This window comes from Odontesthes bonariensis, chromosome 19 (assembly GCF_027942865.1).
Source record: "Odontesthes bonariensis isolate fOdoBon6 chromosome 19, fOdoBon6.hap1, whole genome shotgun sequence".
Taxonomy (NCBI): domain Eukaryota; kingdom Metazoa; phylum Chordata; class Actinopteri; order Atheriniformes; family Atherinopsidae; genus Odontesthes; species Odontesthes bonariensis.
In genome coordinates this window covers 31,120,251-31,141,581 of record NC_134524.1, presented here as the reverse complement: position 1 = coordinate 31,141,581, position 21,331 = coordinate 31,120,251, and the positions used below count along the sequence as shown (strand labels likewise).

General features: G+C 39.2%; 1 protein-coding gene across 1 annotated transcript; it reads left to right on the top strand.

The window, feature by feature from the left end:
* Positions 1–21: 21 nt before the first annotated feature.
* LOC142369548 (lysosome-associated membrane glycoprotein 1-like) lies at positions 22–12,120 on the top strand. Its single transcript, XM_075451906.1, has 6 exons — positions 22–165; positions 3,985–4,526; positions 4,765–4,884; positions 7,817–7,886; positions 8,863–9,033; positions 10,345–12,120. Exons 1-6 carry the CDS (start codon positions 117–119, stop codon positions 10,482–10,484), a joined length of 1,092 nt encoding a protein of 363 aa, XP_075308021.1. The 5' UTR covers positions 22–116; the 3' UTR covers positions 10,485–12,120.
* Positions 12,121–21,331: the final 9,211 nt, after the last annotated feature.

Below are 21,331 nucleotides of genomic sequence, written 5' to 3'. Positions count from 1 at the left end.
GCCTCACTTGACACAGCCATGTATTTATGATAGGAAGTGCAGCACTTTTGTTGCACATTAAGCAGGCATAGAACTGCGCGGCTGTATAAATAATCTGTCAGTCAACATTTTTCACCATGCAGAGGGAATTTGTGTTGATTTTTCTAGCCTGCTGTGCTCTCTCAGGTAAGATTATGTCTCTTTCAACCACTCTGTCTAAAAAACAAAAAACATTTTGTGGAGTTTTTAAGAAGTTAGTAGCAAGCAGAATGTAGACATTTATATACAATACAGAGGAATGGTGTTAATTCATGTAATATGTAATAAATAACTTTAATAAATATTGGAGTATTGTTGTTGTGTAACATACTTTTTTATTTATTAGCTCTGTAATTTAGGCATGAGAGTTTCTTATCAGACCTCACTGTGACTTCCTTGATTGTTTGAGGAACAAAAGTTTCCGCAATCTTTCAACAGTTACAGGTCTGAGTCACATGTCTGCTGGCAGATGAGTGCTGTTTTTTTAGAGGACAGGATGAATCTGTGACCTGTGCTAAAGCCCAGCAATGTTGAAAATAGCACTGAAAGTTCATGGCACTTACTTTAGTTAATTTGCCAGAGTATACAATTGCATTTTAAGTTTACTTAAGTCGAGCTAAGTCTAAGCTTTAAAACACATTAATTCATCTTTGTAGAGAATTGTTTTCTCATGGTGTTTGTTTTATGCAGACCTGGAGGTCAGAGTTTGTATTTACTGTTTAAGGTCTACTTAGTTTCCCAATCTGCCTGCATCAATATCAGTTGAACCAAACTAAAAAAAGTCAAGTAATAATAAGATATTCTATGTAGCACTTTTCAAGAACTGGATTTTTCAAGAACAAATGTCACAAAGTGCTTCACAAAGACAAAAAAATTAAAAGCAATATACAAATAAAATCCTTCATAGTTATAAAATAAAATAATTGAAAATGAAACAATAGAAACAAAAAGCAGTCAAACTAAATAAATGAGACACTAAAGCCAATTTAAACAAATAGGTGTCAAAGGAGAAGTTCGTTTTTGTTTTTTTAAACCTGGACCTTATTTCTGGCATAAAATACGTTCATCTACTCACCGATAACAGTTTGGTGAAAGTCTGCGTCCTTCGGAAGATATTTAGATTACTCGAGATCCGCGTATATCCATATAACGGGAGAGAACAGGGCAGAGACAATACAGCCTCTAAATAAGGCATTTGTCTTTATGTCACCAATACTTTAAGACCAATGAATGAATGAACGCGTACTATTGCACTCTTACGGCGCTTTTCCACTAGCTCGCATCGGCTCGGCGCGCTATTGCATGTTTCCACTAGCACGCCGTACCTGCAACGGGGGCGATTTTCCGTACCACCTCAGCCCTGGTTCCAAGCGGGGCGAAGCGTTACTAAAATGTGACGTCAGCCGACTGCCTTCCACTGATTGGGCGATGAGTGTCGTCACTGGAAGCGTCATAACGCGGAGAATAAAAGCTAGCGTTAGCAACTGTTAGCTTACCTCCAAACGTCGTCTTTTTGAAGCTGGTAACAAAACTCTCCAGTACTTTTCAATACTGTTTTGTCTGGCGGCCAGGAGTCTTCTCTGGCTCTCTTCTCTTGCCTTCTGTGCGACAAAAAGCCACAGGGTGAGCAGCAACACGCACAGCCGTGTTACGACGACCCCGCCCACGTCGAGGAGGCACGAAGTATACTCGTTTGTAATGGAAACACAACCAAACCGAGCCGTGGCGAGCCGTGCCGAGCTAGTGGAAAAGCGCCATTAGTTCAGAGCTGCTTTGTTGTTATCCGGGGCTATCTGGGGGCTTATCGGGGGCTTTCTACACACGCGTCTACTGGGATGACGTGATCGCCGCCCGCTGCAGCACAGCTGCAGCACAGCTGCAGCACAGCTCATTCACTCCATGCTCTGTGACGGCTTGCTACTGCTAGTTTTGTGCAACATGGCAGGATATTTGTCAGATTTTGACAACGTGGACGACGACTTTAAGTACGATGGACGTCCTTACCGGATTGAATGAGCTGTGCTGCAGTGGCGATGACGTCATCCCAGTAGACGCGTGTGCAGAAAGCACCCCTATAGACCCAGATAACAACAGCACTGCAGCTCTGAACTAACAGTGCAAAAGTACGCGTTCGTTCATTCATTCGTCTTAAAGGGATAGGTCGCCTCTTTTGACATGAAGCTGTATGACATCCCATATTAGCAATATCATTTATGAACATTGACTTACCCCCTGCTGCGTCCTGTGAAACGAGTTCCAGCCTCGTTTTGGCATTGACGAAGGTAGTCCGGCTAGTTGGCTAGGGTCCCGAAAATAAAGCGTTTTGCTTCTCAACACAATATGCGTTCAAAAGAGTAATACATTTGCATCACAAAATCGTTCTCCAGGAAAAAGTCAGACCTCACAATCGCTTGGCGATTGGCAAAAGAGGCGAACTATCCCTTTAAAGTATTGGTGAAATAAAGACAGATAATGCCTTAATTAGAGGCTGTATTGTCTATGCGTGAGTGAGTAGATGAATGTATTTTATGACAGAAATAAGGTCCAGGTTTAAAAAAAACAAACTTCACCTTTAAGGTGCTTTTTAAAGGGGTCCACAGTCTTAACAGATCTTAAATTGCATGGGAGGTGGGAGTTCCAAAGCTTAGGGGAAACAATCGCATAAACAGAGTCTTCTTCTGTTCTGAACCGAAATCAAGGAACAACCCTTGTTCAGAAGACCTCAGTGTTCTGTTGTTGTTTTGGGCTTTCAGTGAGAATAACAAATGAATGTGAGCTTGACATACAAAGCTCTTGAAGTTAGAACAAGTATTTAAACTGGATTCCAAACCTGATGGGGAGCCAATATAAAGAAATCAAGAATGGTGTAATATAGGACCTTCTGGATGCTATTGTAAGAAAATCCTGGCAGCCGCATTCTGAATTGTATGTAAGCAGTGCAGAGATGAATTGCTCGAGTAAAAGGCAATCACAGTAATCCAGAAGAGATTAAACAAAAGCATTTCTCATAATTTCTGTCTCCACGTGATATCCAACAGGCCCGATTTTAATGATATTTCTTAGTTGGTAAAAACAAGAGCAAACTAAACTATTTACGTTCAAACCCCAGCTCATAGAATCATCCTCATCACGCAAAGATGGTTTTACTAAAAATGACAGAAAGCTGGAGCAGAAACAATCACTTCAGCTGAAGAAAGTTGCTTTCTGGAACCATAAAGCCTGTACTATTCTATATTTTTAACATTTAAAAATGAAACAATAAATGTGTTGAAATTACGTCTTTGTGTAGACAATAAATCATTCACTAGTGAAAAATAAAGTTAGTCTTTCTTTCAACTCACAACTGTATTTTTGGAAACCAAAAAGTGGGTGGAAAAGTTCTTAGATGTCTAGAGTGCAAATAAACAGTTTTTTACCTACAATCAATGCTGTATACTATAGAATTTTAGCATGATGTACAGGTTTTAGTTGTGCATCTTGAATCTTTATAGTGTAATATACTATATATATACATATATATATATATATAATAAAGTCTAAACAGCATGGACTAAAAGTAGTCTAAACTTAGCTGGAGATATACAGTACATGGCTAAATGAGAGCAATGACTAGGACTAGGCAATGACTTTGAAATCTAGTACTTACTGGTTAGCTGGTGATGCATGCAGTAATTTTGGAAACAAAAACAAAGACAAAGGGTTTAAACTTCACTGTTCGTCTTGAGGTTGTGCAAGTACAAATGAATAATAATACTAAAATTATTAGTCATTTTAGTATTATTAAAATGAAAACTAAAACGTTAGCCATCATAACTTTATATTAGCTATTTCAAATCTTGTGTTTTCGGCTAACTTAAAATTTGTACGAATGCAGCTTTAAGTCCTAGATTCTAAAGTTTTGAAGTTACAGATGAATGAAATGAAATTGATTTCTAATTGATTGAATTTTCTTACTTTCCCTTGAAGCACTGTCACTGGCCAAAGACACAAACGACGTTCCTGCAACTGTGGTCCCTGCTGGAGAATTTAGCCTGGCTACCGAAGAAACAACCCCATCCCTCCAGCCCAAAACCACAACTAAAACCACACCTACAACCACACCTAAACCTACACCTAAAACCACAACAACAACCACACCTAAACCTACACCTAAAACCACAACAACAACCACAGCTAAAACCACACCCAAAACTACACCTAAAACCACACCTAGAACCACACCCAAAACTACACCTAAAACCACACCTAAAACCACACCTAAAACCACACCTAAAACCACACCCAAAACTACACCTAAAACCACACCTAAAACCACACCTAAAACCACACCCAAAACTACACCTAAAACCACACCTGCAACCACCACCAAGGCAATACCCACGACCACAATTCCTTCAACTACTCCCTCGACCAGCTTGACTGTGGGAAACTACAGTGTGAAAACAGCCAAAGGAGACACGTGCCTGATAGCTCACATGGAGCTGCAGATCCGACTGGAATTAGGAAAGGTACGTTTCATCAGTCACAGCAAAAGCAAGTGTTCTTCAAAGATATAACACATTTTTGTAAGCCATGTAGGACATTGTGAACATGGATTGTGCTTTCAACAAGTTAAAAGTTTGGATTTTTCATTCGATGTCCATAACAGGTTCAATCCTTGTGTCATGCAATTGCTAATCCTACATGAGATGGCACAGAGTCTAAAAAAGTGCTTCTACCTCTTTTCTCTCAACTTCTTTTTTACAGACCAATGGGACCTTCATTGTTCAACCAAATTTGACCAGAACAGGCGGTAGATGTGATGAAACCAAAGCTAACCTTACCATTAGCTTTGCACAGGGCTTCATCACCTTCCTCTTTAATAAGGTACTTTTGATTTTCTACGCAGAGATGTCACAAATATGTTAATATAATGTCCATGTCCGGTGGTAGAAGAGACAATGAGATCAGTCAAGGATTTGCCAATAACTCATTTTCTACTTGCTGTGACAACACTGTGGCATTGCTGTGGCAATCTAGTCTTTTGATGATGACTAGCAAAATGCTTAACCAATCATAGGAACTGGAGTCATGAAAGTAGTTTTAAAATAGAGAAGTGTACTTGTCAAGTCTGCTCGAAAATCATGTGACAGTGGAACTACATTAAAAATGCCTCACTCCAATGTGCCTCTCTGATTCATTCAAGAGACAATTTACATGAATATTGAATATATTAAATAACATTGATGTGCCATTGTGAAATAAAATATATTGCTATGGTATAATTACACTGACACGAGTATTCTGGTAATCCATGAGTAATATCCATTACATTTGCAAATGTCTTGTAACCATAGTTGCATAAGATCAGGCATATGGTTATAATTCAGTCTAGTCTCAAGGAAAACCTCTGAATTTTACATTTCTGTAAACCAGAAATACAAGTAAGGTATATGTTTAATATATTCTTTGTTTTTTATGCACGCATACAGTATTTATGTGCCTTATACACACTGGACTGACACTTAATGCCAAGCCATGTAGTTTTTTTTCCTTTCCGTGACTGCTTATTTCCTTTCCCAACTTTATTTCCTAACCTAATTTTTTACTTGATAAGATGGCTTTGGGGAATATATGAAACCAAAGAAAAGTTTACAGAAAGAGTTAAATGACACCCACAACAGGACTAAAACATAACTGGGTTACTCCAGGAAAAAACAAGAGGAGAAGAAGGGTTTCTTGTCAAACACAGGTCTGTCCATACAGACATGTTAATGCCACCCACCACTCCCTACCCTGCCTACCTTTTAATAGTCACTTTTTAGTTGGTTGATTAAGCTGATGCTTGTGCTGAACTACAAAACAATTTTTGCATATGACCCACAAATACTAAAAGAAATTCCAAATACAAAATAAATAGAAAAAAATTCTAAGTAAGACATGGAGACATTGTGTACATGAATGAAAATAAAGAAAATGCCTATGCACAGAAAGTACACAGAAACCATATTGCAGGCTGGATTTAAATTTATGTTGTGTACATCACTCTTTGCAATGTCTACAATTGAATGTGACATTTGTTACATTGGGTTTGGCCATGGACTGTATAGGCATCATCCATTGTTTTATGAACTGCTGGTTAGAAGTCTTGACTTCAACATTTTGGCCATCTCCTCCAAGTCTCATTAGATTTATCAGTATGTATCTGGTATGTTTTGAATACTGATGCATACTGTGCTTTATGCTCTACCCCAGAGGTCTTCAACAGGGGTTGTTTAGACGATTTAAAAAAATTTAAATTTTTTTTTTTTTTTTTTTTTATACAGTTTTTTCTCACAAATTGTGTGCAAACGTGTGCCATCCACACAGGGCCGGCCCAAGCATTTATGGGGCCTTAAGCAGAATTTCATTTGGGGCTGCCCTACCATCACCTCAGCTCCAGATGCCTCATTATTCCATAGGCTACACTGTTATGTGTGTAACGGACCCACAATCATTAGCATTATTTGTAATCATCTTACATTATACAGGTGTCAGCAAACTCATAAATATGGTTTAATTAACTTCTACATAAAGAGTGATGTATAAGTATGGCTCATTAATTTAACTATTTGAAAGTAACATCAGCAGGCTGGAGACTGCATTTATAGTAAACACGTTAAATAGTTTAATTTCTTTCAGATGTGCAATGGTGTGCAAAATGTTCAAAATCCAAATACAAAATAGAATCAAATGACATTCACATTATCTTACAGAAAAATAAAGTTGTAATCAAAATTAAATTCAAAATTGTTCTCGGGGTCCCCTGGTGGCATGGGGGCCCTAAGCGACCGCATAGTTGGCATATGCATCCACAGATGGTTTGAGGATTCATTGTCCCATCTACATGCATGTTTAAAGTTTAAATCTGTGGATTATTTGAATAGCTCATTGTCGTATGCAAGATGTTTGTTTATAAATGGCAGTGGCACGGCCACCTTGTACCTTGCACATGTTTAAAATAAAAACATGAATATATTAACCTGTGTATTATTTGAATAGCTTAGTATTGAATGTACAATAACAGAGTAGCTATGTTTATACACGGCACTAGGTCCCGTTAAATAGAAAACACAATTGTATGCCATATAAAAAGTAGGGGGGTCCCTGCTCCAACTCTCCATCAGTTTGGGGGTCCCTGGCCTGAAAAACGTTGAAGACCCCTGCTCTACCCTAAATAGAACCATAATTTGTAACATGGGCACCATGTTCTATTTAGGAAAGACTTGAAACAAGCAAATTAGATCATAAATTCTTCAAGGAAATGATTACTGAGATTACAGATTAAGTAAGATGCAGGGTCATTTCCCCAAAGATTTTTTTAGAGACAAATGAGATAACTGAAAGTCTTATCAGGTTTCATAAATTCATCCAAAAAGGTGTCATTTGCTTAGGAATGCAAACTTACCTCATGACATGTAGAAAACATGTACGTAAAGAACCCTGTGGAACTCCATGACTAGCTTTTGTATGTGGGGATCTAACTGATAGAGTTCACCTACAATAGCTGTAGAAGGCTATGATAATTTCATTGGAAACTTTCACCAGTGCCAATATGATCTACTTTTAATGCTGACTAAAACGATTCAAATAAATCGTTTTTTTATGCAAACGGTTGGATAACTTATTTGCAGGAACCTTTTCCAGGATTTTTGAGGTAAAGGGGTAATTGTGTCAAGAATGCAGTTGGCAAAAACACTCTCAATATACTTGAATAGACTGAACTACAGATTTGAGTGGCAGTGAATAACAGTATGCCTATTCTGTTGTATTTCCTCAGAGCGTTGCTGATAACACCGTCTATGTTGATACCGTGTCTTTCAAATTGTCCTACCCCCTCGTAAAAGAAGGTAAGTCAGAGATACTCTGGTCCCCTCACATACTGATTAATTTTTGGATTTTTCTCATTGGGTTACTACATAGGCACATATATTTCAGCTGCACAGCTGTTATGCAATCCTGGGGAAAAATAAACATAGACAAAAAGCATTTCAGGAGCCAATAGCTTCTATGTTTGCTGGTGCATGTTCAACTATTATAGATACAATCTGTTAAAGCTGCAGTCTGCAAGATTTGTTGTTGTCATACGTAAAGTCCTACTTTTTGGCATTTTAAGAGTTTACATGATCTATCAGAACGCTTGAAGTTGAAAACGGTGACCTCCGTAGTCGCAAAATGCAAGAAATGCTTATTTTTTAACCGAAAAATAAAAAGTTATTCAACTTCCTGTCCCGCCCCTTCAAAACACATGAGAACTCGTGCACGTAGACGTGCAGGCCAGATGCGCCGACGTGACTCCTCATTCATCAACTCACCTGTCATTTGCGATCATGGAAGACACAGTAAGTAGACTAGCCCGTAATGAAGTTCAATAGTCCAGATAAATAAGCGTGGGGACGAGCCTACCTTGTATCGCGCGTGCACAATCGGTGATTGACAGGCAGCAGAGCCCAGCTCGTAACCTGATTGGTTACCTTTTACCGGTCCGGTCTGCAATTTTGTAAACAAACCTGCTGGCTTTGGAGGGACCTAGCGGGACATATAGGGGACCTAGAGAACTCTTTTTTTTTTGTATTGGGGTATTTAATGTACTACTTTCAGAATCCCCGGACAGTTCCAGGCATTATGCTTGAAAAAGAGTTGCAGACTGCAGCTTTAAGTTACCAGGAAGTATGTGATGCTCGCAATAACCAACCTACATTCACTGCAATGCACTCTAACAAGTTTGGTTCCAAATGTGATTTTATCTCATCGTCATTTTCCATTGTGGCAATTTTTAAAATCTCCTGACAGAACTTGAGCATTTGCTTTGTAACACTGTTTCAGGTACCAAATCCTACAATCCCTCCAACGCGTCGTTGCATCTGTTCTCTGCAAAGATTGGACACTCCTACTCCTGCAAGAAAGAATCCATTTACATGGGGAATGGTCTGTACCTAGATGTTAATCAAGACAGGATGCAGGCCTTCAATCTGACCAAAAATGACTTTGGATCTCGTAAGTGTCCTCGAAAAGAAGAATTACTACTGAGTCTGTTATCAGTATCTAGAGCTGTTAATTAAATGCGATGTCAAAAAGCAATAATATATCTAACACTTATGCAATATCGCAATCTTAAAACATCCTCCATTACAAGTTAATGCTTTTAAAATCACTTTCAGGGGAATACATTCAAGGTGAAAAAGGTAGTTGAAGTATTGAAGTACAATGTGTCGTGGTTTAAAGTAGTTTTTGAGTAATTCAGTTCTAACTATGCATTACTTTGAATAAAATGATCTTATGTTGTGTTTGTCAAAACTTAACTACTAGTTAGCATTGATATCAAATAACTCAAGTGAAGATGAAGTACAAAATGTAGTAAAATACAGCACTCAGTGATTATAATTCTGACATTTTTTATTATGAACATTTTGCAAAGTAGTCATCAATTATTGTTATAAACTCTGTCAAAACTGTGAAAGTGTATAAATGTCAAAACTGGCTTTTACATCGACATAGGAAAAAGGCTAACTATACATTATTTCTTAAATCACTATCATCATATCATAATTTACAATAATAAACCAATGTGAGTAGTCTAATTTGACTATTTACATTATGGTACCATTACTTTATGGAGTACTACTTTCTCAACAAATATCACATTAAGGTGTTGACTTCTGAGGCCTTCATAGTCTCCAGCAGTAGGTAAGAGTGTGCTAAGCGCTAAGCCACCAGCAGGTCAGGAGCAGCAGGTTTGATAACATTCTAAAAGCACCAGCAGCTTTTTAATGGCAGGATGTTTACATAAGCATTTACTGGCACATTGGCATGCTGATTAAAAGAAAAACAAAACTTAACACTGCATATGTACACATGATTTGAATCGGGACATTTCATCTTTCATATTTTTTAGTTGTTGGCCTATCGAAGAATTGTTTTGTCAATAGGCTGCATGCCAATTCCCCTGCTGCAATTTGATGAACTTCAGATGAAATCACCTTTCAAATATACAGAAGAGAATTAGGGTCAGGCATAAGAAAAAATATTTATATTTTGCCTGTCGAGAATAAAGTCGAAATGTCATGTGGACTCTATTGTCGACATTTCGACTTTATTCTCGACATGTTGACTTTAATCTCGACAGGCAAAATATTTTTATTTTTTCTTATGCCTGGCCCTAATACTCTTCCGTACAAATAGGACTAGTAAATAGAGATCTTTATTTTTAGTCAGACATTTAATATTTCAATAGTAGTTAACAAAACTGGTGTAATCAAATAAGTTGTTTTAAATCAGTGAGTTACTGTGCCACTGTCTTTTTTTCAGCTGACGCCTGTCCTGCTGACCGGCCTGATTACCGTGTTGCCATTGCGGTGGGAATAACACTACTGGTGCTCATTGTGGTGGTGCTGGTGGTGTACCTGCTGGGCCGCAGGAAGAGGACGGATGGCTACCAGTCTCTGTGAGGGGGGGCTGGCCAGAAGTCTATAAAGAAGTTACCTACTTGATTAGTGAGGTTGTAATGTTTTCTGGGGCTAAAGGGTGCTTCCATTGAAGCCAGTTTTTCTGATTTACTATTTCTAAAAATGTTACGTCCACAGATTCCTGTGTGTGGAGGTTGGAGTGTGCCATTTTAAAAGGTTAAGTGCAATCAGTGATTAAACAAATAAAGATGCTTGTCCCATAAAGATCAATCCAAAGTCCAACCCACAAAGCTGCAGACTGATTGGCTGGCTCCTAGAGGCGCTAATCTGTAGATAGTCAGATTTAATTTACTAAATTTAATATGTGTTTCTTAATTTGAGTTTAAAAATAGCTGCACATTAATGTGAGTCTCTACTTTGTTGTATGATTGAGTAAACATCTACATTGTCCTCCACTGAATAAAGCATATTCTTAGCTAGAAGCCTCCAATAACGGGAGGAATAATTCCAGAGTGAACTTAACCCTGTTTTATCTGGGACTGAAAGAACCCAGAAAGGACTCAATGTCATGTCATCTTACTCCAGTATGATGCCCAGTAGTTTTTGTAAGGTTGTATATTGGACGTTTAAATAGAACTTTACCTAAATAATTGATACTAACGTTTATTTCAGTTCCACAGTGACACACTCAAGCCTCCACAAAGATGGGTTTTCAATAGACATTGTATCGGATTTCATTTCAGTATAGCACTCATATACGATAATTCTTATGTACAAGAAATACAGAAAGTAGCAAAAGTTTGACCCCTATGTTTTATTCTCACTGGTGGAGATAAGTATGATGTTTTAGGGACACTAATATGTCTGTAAACTGACATTGTCATAGATTAAAACTGACCAGGATGTCCCTGCAAGATTGGCAGCAATATTGATACTTGAGTACATTTATCAGCTAAGCATACATTATGCTCTGACTGAAATTGGAATCGCTAAGTAAGTCAATTTTTCCATTGATTCTGTCAAACATTTATTGAGTGAATCGGCAAATATATGAAGGATCCCATTTAAATGTTTCTGAATTGTTTTATGATAAGGTTTTCAAATTTTAAAGTTCTTTTTTTTTATCATCAAATTTAGTGCATTCAAGATTCTATTTTTCTTTTTTTATTAATGGAAACTTATGTAATCATTTTCTGTACAGGGAAGAAACTTACTTTACTGAATACTATGTATGAATTATTAAAATCAAAAGGGACAAATACGCACGTTTGTAAGAGCTTGTTCCAAAATTAATTGCACTGATTTTTTTTAAACTAGATGTAGCTCCTATTATGTTTTTAACAATGCAAAAACATACTCTGCTTCATCATCATTTTTCTTTTCTACTCTTAGGACCATAACTTACTGAATGAAAATCATTGCCCTAAACACACATTAAATCCCTACCACCACCACACACACGCACATAGACCCACAGCCACACACAAACACACACACACACACACACACACACACACACACACACACACACACACACACACACACACACACACACACTTTGTCAAGCTACTAAGTACTAACTAAGATAAATAGTTTGATATTTCTGAGATATTTCACTTGCTGTGTATGAGCCCTTTTGCCTGTTAACGTCTCCTGCCAATAAAGACATATTTCCACACGTTTCTGTGTTTGTCTGCAGCTGGACTTCAGGATCCAAAGGTTTGAGAGAGCAAAGATCCATCCCATTTCTGTGTAAACCTGTGAATAAGCAGAAAGTTTGAAGATTTAAAAACAGTCTTAAACAAAAGAAATGTGAAATAGGAAAGAAAAAAAACAGACTTTTCTCCATGCTCGATAAACATGATCAACTCTGATCAGGCTATTTGGGTAAACCAACTCCTATTCATTGTTCCCCTTTACAAATACGTTCGATCAAGGCAGAACATGCTAAGTAACGTTGTGATAGTGTACAGAAAGTGTCAGAAATCTGTCTTGCTGAAGGATTCTGTGGAGGTGATACTTTAAAGTTACTTTAAAAACTGCATCACAGAAACAGAATTTGCTTTGCGAAAAAGTCATCAAAAGACAGGACACATTCATAATTTCAGAAAGATGCTGCAATGTAACAGTTTCTCCCTTTGTGAAAACCCTTTAAATGACTGTTTTAGAAGCGTAGCTAATGAGGTGTTACAATGGACTTACATGGGGAGCAATAGTGTACAATGTTGATAATAATACATTTGTAATTTTCCTTTTCAGGTTCATACAGCTTGAATTCACTCCTCAAACATATTTCATGAAATGATTAACCTGAACGTGTGATGAACTCGTCCCTAACACCCAAATAGCTGATTTGTCACTCAAAAGTCATCAGTTCTGCACAATTAACTGTTGTCACAAGAGAATAATGTGTATTGCTGCTAAAGTATATTCCATTTTTACCAAATAGCAAGATGATTCCACAATGAATTAAAAGATTTATGTGTCAATTTATAGTAATTTAGCGGACACTTTTGTCCAAAGTAATGTTTAAATAAGGAACAGCAGTCCAGCTAAGTTGGACTGGTATAAGCATTAAGTACTTAATTGACCTGAATATATTCAAATGAAAGAGTACAAGCAGAGCAGGTACAAAAGTACATAGAAAGTACAGGTTAGGAATGTTAAGGTTTTAGCGAGAGAGAGCGAGAGAGAGAGAGAGAGGGGGAGTTCTTGGAAGAGCTTATTGAAGGTACAGAGGGACACTCCTGCTCTATTGTCTTTTGGTTGCCATATTTGGTCAGATATGGCCAGATTTTTCTGAATTTGTCAAGTGCAAAGGGACCTGACCAAGAGACACATTGGGGGAAAAAACACCCCTGTTCCCCCTCTATACTTATACACACACACCACAATGTGCAACAAAGGTGCAGCCTAACGTTAAATTCGGATTCCCTTGGATTTTCAGCTTTCTCTTCTATATGCGGCCTTTCTTTACAACACTACCACTCTGACCTTTAACACCATAACTTTAACATCATTTACTTTTCTGGGATTAGATGTTCTCCACAAATGTACTGGCCAGGTCTAACAGATCCCATAGTTTACAATTTTCATCTTTACTGTAGAAGCCAGTGATTTTTTTCTCTTATTAGTTATTCTAATGCCAACAAATGCCTGCTCTATCTATGCAGATGCACCTGACCTATTGAAAAAAGGATGATAGCCTCCTGGCAGCAGAATAAAAGCTAAAAGTTTTTTTTCTGTTTTGCAATTTTTTTAACCATGTAGACTGTGTGGACAAAACTGCATGTGCATCAAACAGAAAAATCAGTGGCATCAAACACATTGATGGAGGATTTAGATCATGCTTGGTGGTGGTGGGGTGGATGATGGTTGGCAGTAAGAGTGGGGAATTCCAAATCAGTTGTGGCACAAAACAAATTTTGACCAAGTTGATCTAACCATACCCCTCTGTGATTATAAGTCATTGCACTGATTACAAACCCCATTTCCAGAAGAGTTGTAAGGTTTTCTTTAGTGCAACAAAATCTTGAAGCTGTAATGTGGCAAGGCAAGGCAAGGCAATTTTATTTATAGAGCACAATTCATACACAGGGCAATTCAAAGTGCTTTACAGCTACATAAAATCACAAGAAGGCAATAAAACCATTAAAAAGGAATAAAAAAAATAAAAGAAAGAAATTAAAAAAGAAAGAAATTTAAAACCCATTAAAATAATCATTAATTAATTAAAAAGTGAAGAGTGCAGATAAAATACTTTCAGGTGTCATATGCACAGCTAAATAGAACTGTTTTCAGCCTGGATTTAAACATTGTCAGAGTTGAGGCCTGTCTCACATCTTCTGGAAGACTGTTCCAGATTTTAGGAGCATAAAACTGAAACGCAGCCTCACCTTGTTTAGTCCTGACTCTGGGCACCAGCAGGAGACCCCTCCCTGAGGTTCTCAGAGCCCGAGTTGGTTCATATGGCTCTAACATGTCAGAGATGTGCTTTGGCGCTTGACCGTGAAGAGACTTGTACACAAGCAGAGCTGTTTTAAAGTCTATTCTCTGAGCGACAGGAAGCCAGTGCAGAGACCTGAGCACTGGACTAATATGGTCGTATTTCCTGGTTCTAGTCAGGACTCGAGCAGCAGCGTTCTGGATGTACTGCAGCTGTCTTATAGCCCGTTTAGAGAGCCCGGTGAGCAGGCCGTTACAGTAGTCTAACCTGCTGGAGACAAACGCATGGATCAGTCTCTCTAAGTCTGGTTTAGACACTATTCCTTTGATTCTGGCAATGTTTTTTAGATGGTAAAAAGCTGCTGATGTTACAGATTTAATGTGGCTGTTAAAGTTCAGGTCTGAGTCCAATATTACCATAGATTTCTAACTTGATAGTTAGGTTTTAGAGAGAGAGTCTCAAGGTGACTGATAACACTTTCTCTTTGTTTCTGTGGGCCACAGACAATGATTTCAGTTTTGTCTGAGTTTAGCTGGAGGAAATTGTTTTGCATCCACACACTGATCTGTTCGATGCAGCGACACAGTGTATCTACAGGCCCGTGTTCTCCTGCCGTCAGTGACACGTAGATCTGAGTGTCATCTGCAAAGTTGTGGTAGGACACATTATAGCTGCGTGTTGGCTGGCCTAGTGGAAGCATGTACAGATTGAACAATACGGGTCCCAGGATTGACCCCTGGGGAACCCCACAGGTCATAGCCATTTGGTCTGAGACACAGTTACCAATTTCAACAAAATATTTCCTGTCCTCCAGATAGGACTTGAACCAGTTTAAAGCACGACCAGAGATTCCCACCCAGTCTTCTAACCTCTGTAATAAGATCGCATGGTCAACTGTGTCAAAGGCAGCACTCAGGTCCAGCAGAACTAAGACTGTGACTCTACTTGCATCTGTGTTCAGGCGGATGTCATTTGTCACCTTGATCAGAGCTGTCTCAGTGCTGTGGTGGGGCCTAAAGCCTGATTGGAAAGTATCAAAAGCATTGTTAGACAGGAGAAAGTCACTAAGCTGTTGGTATACAACTTTTTCTAGGACTTTGCCTAAGAATGGCAGGTTTGATATGGGCCGGTAGTTGTTCAGTACTGTGGCATCAAGATTGCTCTTCTTTAGAAGAGGCTTAATGACAGCGGTTTTTAAGGCCTTTGGAAATGTTCCAGTCTGGAGTGAGATGTTGACTAGATGAGCAAGTTGTGGTAATAAACTGCTCAGCACAGACTTTAGGAATCTAGTGGGCAACTCATCAAGGCAGCACGTTGATGAACTCAGACTGCAGATGGTCTCTTCGACTGTTTTGTCAGTAACAGGTGTGAAATGTGTCAGCTCTAGGTGTCTAACTGGCTGCAGAGTAGTTATTTGTGTTGTGGAAATTATTGCATTTTTAATGCCTTGAACTTTGTCATTAAAGAATATTGCAAACTCATTACACTTGGATGTAGAAATGAGTTCTAAAGGCAGTGAAACTGGAGGGTTTGTTAATCTGTTTACTGTAGCAAACAGGACACGAGAGTTGTTACTGCAGTTTTTGATGATTTCAGAAAAATAACTCTCCCTTGTTCTACGCAAAGTCTGGTTGAACACACATAGCTTTTCTTTGTAAGTCTCATAATGAACCTGGAGCTTTGACTTGCGCCATTTCCGTTCGGCTCTCCGGCACTCCCTTTTCTGTGCCCTGACCGACTCTTCTTTCCTCCATGGCGCCCTTTGCCTACTTTTAACCATTCTAACCTTGACAGGAGCAATGGTATCCAAAACATTTAGGAGACTTGATGTGTAAGAGTTCAACAGATCATCAACATCAGAACACAGGGTGTTCTCAAACCTAATCATTTCCATAAACTGTGTCCCTGTTCTGTCATTTATGAGTCTTCCCCGAACAACTGCAGACCCAGCTGGTGTTTTGGGTAAAGTAGATAGGTCGAACAAAACACAGAAATGATCAGATAAAGCAACATCAACGACATTCACGTTTGAAATAACAACACCCCTTGAAATGAGCACATCTAGAGTGTGCCCTCTGTTGTGGGTGGGCTCAGTCACATGCTGAGTTAGACCAAACATTTCAAGGACAGCAGTGAGCTCTTTAGCTTCCTTGTTATGCGCTACGTCCACATGCACATTCAAGTCCCCTGTTATGACTAAACAGTCAAAAGCAGTGCACACAATTGAAAGTAGTTCAGTAAAATCATCAATAAAACAATTCTGTGGTGGTTTATAAATGGTGATATAAAGTATGGAAGATTGTTTTATCTCCATTTTGAATGACACATACTCAAATGATGAAAAAAACGCAAATGACAACTTGTGGGTGGGTATATTATCCCTGAACATGGCACAAACACCCCCACCCCTCTGGTTTTCTCGTGTTTCAGACACAAAATTGAAGTGAGGTGGACTAGACTCAATCAGGACTGCATTTGCTGTGTTTTTGTCGAGCCACGTCTCAGTTAAAAACATAAAATCAAGATTGTGAGAGGAAATAAAACTATTAATTAAGAATGATTTGTTACTTAAAGATCTGACATTGAGTACTGCGTGTTTGAGATTAGTTATAGTTGAACTGGATGCTGTGTTCTTGCAAGGGATATGGATAAGATTTCTCTGATTGGACAGTCTGATTGTCCCTCTCTTCACTCCATCCTTGGACCTCTGGTTGAGATGGTGTTTACCAACACAGAGGCCCATAGTGGCCTAGACAACAGCATTGACGCTGTTGGAAATGACAGCTGTGGGCACCGGTGGTGGGGGCCAAGCTGGGGGGGCTTTGGTCGATGGAGTAGGCTGGGGAGGGAGAGGGGCTCGATGCTTCTTTGAGGATAGAATTCTTGATCTTGCCATGTTTGGCGTGAGAGGAACCATTTTAATCCCCGATTTCACCAAGCTTTCAAGGTGATCAGGAAATCTCCTGGGTGACGGTGGAGAAGAGAACGATGGTGAAACATCTCTGGAGGGTGTAGATGCAGCAGGTGGGTCCCAGGCCTGTGGTGAGGCCCGTGGTGAAGGCGATGGTGGAGCTGCTGAATCCTGTGTTCGAGATGCTGGAGGTGCTGCTGTGGCTGCTGTGGCTGAATCCTTTGCTGGGTCCTTGGGTGGCGAGGCAGGAGCTCTTCTCTGGCTCTTCTTCTCTCTCTGCGGCAGCACAGGACCTGGTCCTGGTCCTGGTCCTGGTCCTGGTCCTGGCCCTGGCCCCTTCTGATGCCTCAGAGCGTGGAGAAGATTATCCGTCAGTCGTCTCACTCCACCTCTGTTCAGGTGTGGGCCTTTTCTTTGAAAGAGTTCATCTCTTTGCCAGAAAAGATTAAAGTTCTCGATGAAATGAGGTCCTCTGGACTCACAGACTTTGGACAGCCATGTGTTCAACTGAAGCAGCCGGCTGAATTTGTTGATCCTCCTGTCGATGTTTGGGACAGGTCCACTTATGAATGTTGGTATTGTCACTTTATCAAGACTCTCAAACAGTTTCTCAAAGTCTTTTTTTAAGATTTCAGACTGATTCTCTCTGATGTCCACTGCACCCACGTGCACAATCAGCTGTTTCACCCCTTGGTGTTTTGCCAGTACCTCTGGTAGTAATCTTGTGATGTCAGAGACAGTGGCACTTGGATAGCTGCATGTAACCATTCTGTTTATGTTTATATTAGATATGGCTCCGTCTCCAAGCACAAGAGTATCTTTGACCTTGACACTCGGCACAGTTTCTCTGTCCATCTGCTTCTTTGTACCGTCTCTCTGTCTGTTACACTCAGTCACATTTGGCTCTGACAGTGGTAAAAATCTGTTTGTTAACTTTATTCCGGGTGATGTTACATATTCTCTGTTGATACTAACAGTTTGACGATTCTTCGGCTTTGCACCAAGTCCATCATACGTGCCTTTACAGAGTCTTGGAAAAGACACAGTATCATTTAGCTTTAAGTTGGAGGTAACAGTTTTTTCATCCTTTCCTTTGGAAGTAAATGTGGACTTCTTACCATTGGATTCCATTGGGAGCGTTTCATGAAGTCCCATTTCAGTTTCTAAGGCAAAAATCCTTACTTGTAGCGCCCAAATTTCTTGTTGATATATCCGACAGCTTTCACAGGGCATGTTGAAAGGATTGTAGTCGCTGGCTCGTCAGATAAGATGTAAAAAGAATAAAAATGATTTTAAAAAGTCTTGGTTCACTTAAAAGAAAAAGAATAAAATTATATCCAAGACTTGTGGAAAGCAGTAAAATGATTTAAAAGCAAATAAAGCGATAAGCAGCAGGAGGAAGCAGAGACACGTCTGCACTCTTCAGAAGAACTGACCAACTGTGCAGAAGAACCAGAAGAACAAACAACTGTGCTGTTTGATTTGAACCGTTATTTTAGAGACACGGGTAGAAAAGGAAGGATTAGTGTGTCTTCACTGTACAACTTCATTGCACTTATATACAATATTTTTAGATCTATCGAGAATTTGAAACCAGCAACACACTCAAAAATGTTTGAATAGAGCCAATGTTTACCATTGTGTTACCTTCCTTTCATTGATCCCAATGGCATGATGACTTTTCAAGTGTACCATGGGTGTTGTCTAGGCCTTTATTATTGGTCTAATTTGAAGACTCAAGCAGTTGCTAAGAATTTGTAAGGAGGTTGGTCGAAATTTTCATTGTTGAGTATTAAGAATGTATCTGTTCTACCTGGTAACCCTTGGGTAAGGTTTGGTGTTTTCCCTGTATTTATAATTAAAGGACGGTGCTCAAAAATGTGAGGAGCAGATCTATATAGGGAGTATAGGGAATTACTCACTGAGTCTGGTCCTTTATTTTATTATTTATTTTTCGTTAGCACAAGTTTCTTGTGTTTACCTTGAATAGGGATGGCTCAGGTAATCCTGAAACATCCCATAGTTAAGCTGCTATAGGCCTAGACTGCTGGGGGGCCTCATCTGTCACACCTTTCCTCACTTTACTCTCTTTATGTATATGTGATATTATTGTGGTCATTAACTCGTGTTTCCCTGTTCCAACAGATATCCTTTGAATGGTGTTACAGTGCCGCCGCCGCTGCGCCCCCCCCCCCCCCCCCCCCCCCCCCCCCCTTTCTGTCTTCTCAAACCCCAACTCCACCCTTCCTGAGTCTGGTTCTGCCAGAGGTTTCTTCCTGTTAAAAGGGAGTCGTTTCTCTCCACAGTCGCCTTAGGCACGCTCAGGCCAGGAGATTGGACCGAAAAACAAAAAGTTTTCAGTGCAATCTGTTGGTTTTCTTAGCTAGGAAATTGTTTTTGAATTGGCTCTATATGAACGAATTGGATTATTTTATGAATTATGATTATTATTAATTAATTGAATTCCAATTGGCTTGAATTGGACTTACTATCTAAGTGCCTTGAGATGACATTTGTATTATTTGGCGCTATATAAATAAAAAAAAAAAAAAAAAATGAAAATGTCTAAATCCTAAATCATTATTCTTTCGGGGATTAAATGTTATTCAGTTAAATGAATCCATTAAAGCATTTTTTTTAAAAACACATGTCAACATATGATTTACTTTGTAAATCATATGTTGACATGTGAGTCTCAGAAGCATGTACAGGGTCTCAACTGTGGAAATTTACATCACAGAAACAGCTCTCTCCTTCCACAACACCTTGGCTTCTACACTACATGCAGTTATAAGGCAAACACATACATGCATATAGTAAATCAAAAGCTTTAGAGAACATTAAACCTGAATGTTCAACAAAAAAAACCAAACATGTTACTTTCTAAGGGTGTGTATAAGTCAATTAATTGGAAAAGTGTTTTTCACAACTCACTTGTTTTGCTCAAATTTCAAGTAACTGTAATAAATGATTGCAAATAAATAACAATAAGTAATTATGTTCCACGATCCTCCTGGGCTGGAAGTCTCATGGTGTCTGACTTGTCCCCAGCTGACTCACAAAAAGGACCCAAGAGCAGATGTTGACACTGCTCCCCTGGTCCTGAACCACCTCGGTTCTCTGGGCTCGTCCGTTCAGTCAAGCATCAGGAATCTTGGCGTCTGGTTTGGTCAGTCTTTGTCTCTTGACTGCTTTTCTAGACAGTTAGAAAAAACTGTTTCTATAATTTAAGAAATATTGCAAAGTTAAGGCCAATCCTGTCCAACTCTGACCTGGAAATTGCGATTCACGCTTTTATCTCTTCACGTTTGGATGATTGCAATTCTCTTTTTGTTTGTTTTAACAAATCTGTTTTAAATCGTCTTCAAATGGTCCAAAATGCAGCGGCTCGACTTTTAACAGGATCAAGCAGACGGACTCATATTACGCCAATTTTATTTTCCTTGCACTGGCTCCCGATCAAATATCGTATAGATTTTAAAATTTTAGTGTTGACTTTTAGAGCCCTGCAGGGGCAGACTCCCAGTTATGTCTCTGATCTGCTGTGTCCCTACAGCTCCGGCCGCTCCCTTCGGTCCTCAGGCCAGAACCTCCTCATGGTCCCAAGGACTTCCTTTAAAACCAGAGGAGACTTGTCTTTCCAGGCTTTTGCTCCTAAATTATGGAACAAGCTGCCTGTGTCCCTTCGTGAGGCGGAGTCTGTGGATTCTTTTAAGAAGCAGCTGAAGACATTCTTCTTTAGACAGGCTTTTAGTTGATTGGCCCGATGTCACTTTTTGTATCTATATATAAACTTGTTTTCTCTTTGTCATTTTTATCTATGAAAGGTGCTATATAAATAAAAGTTCTTCTTCTTCTTCTTCTTCTTCTTCTTCTTCTTCTTCTTCACTGGGAGTTTTGGGTAAAAGACCAAGCTTAGAGGTGTGGGAAGCCAGAGGGAGGATCCAGGTGAATGGGAAGCTCTGAGAGGAGAGGGAGACGGTTTGTGAAGGTCTGAGAGAGTGATTTATCTTGGTAAAAGTATCGATCTGC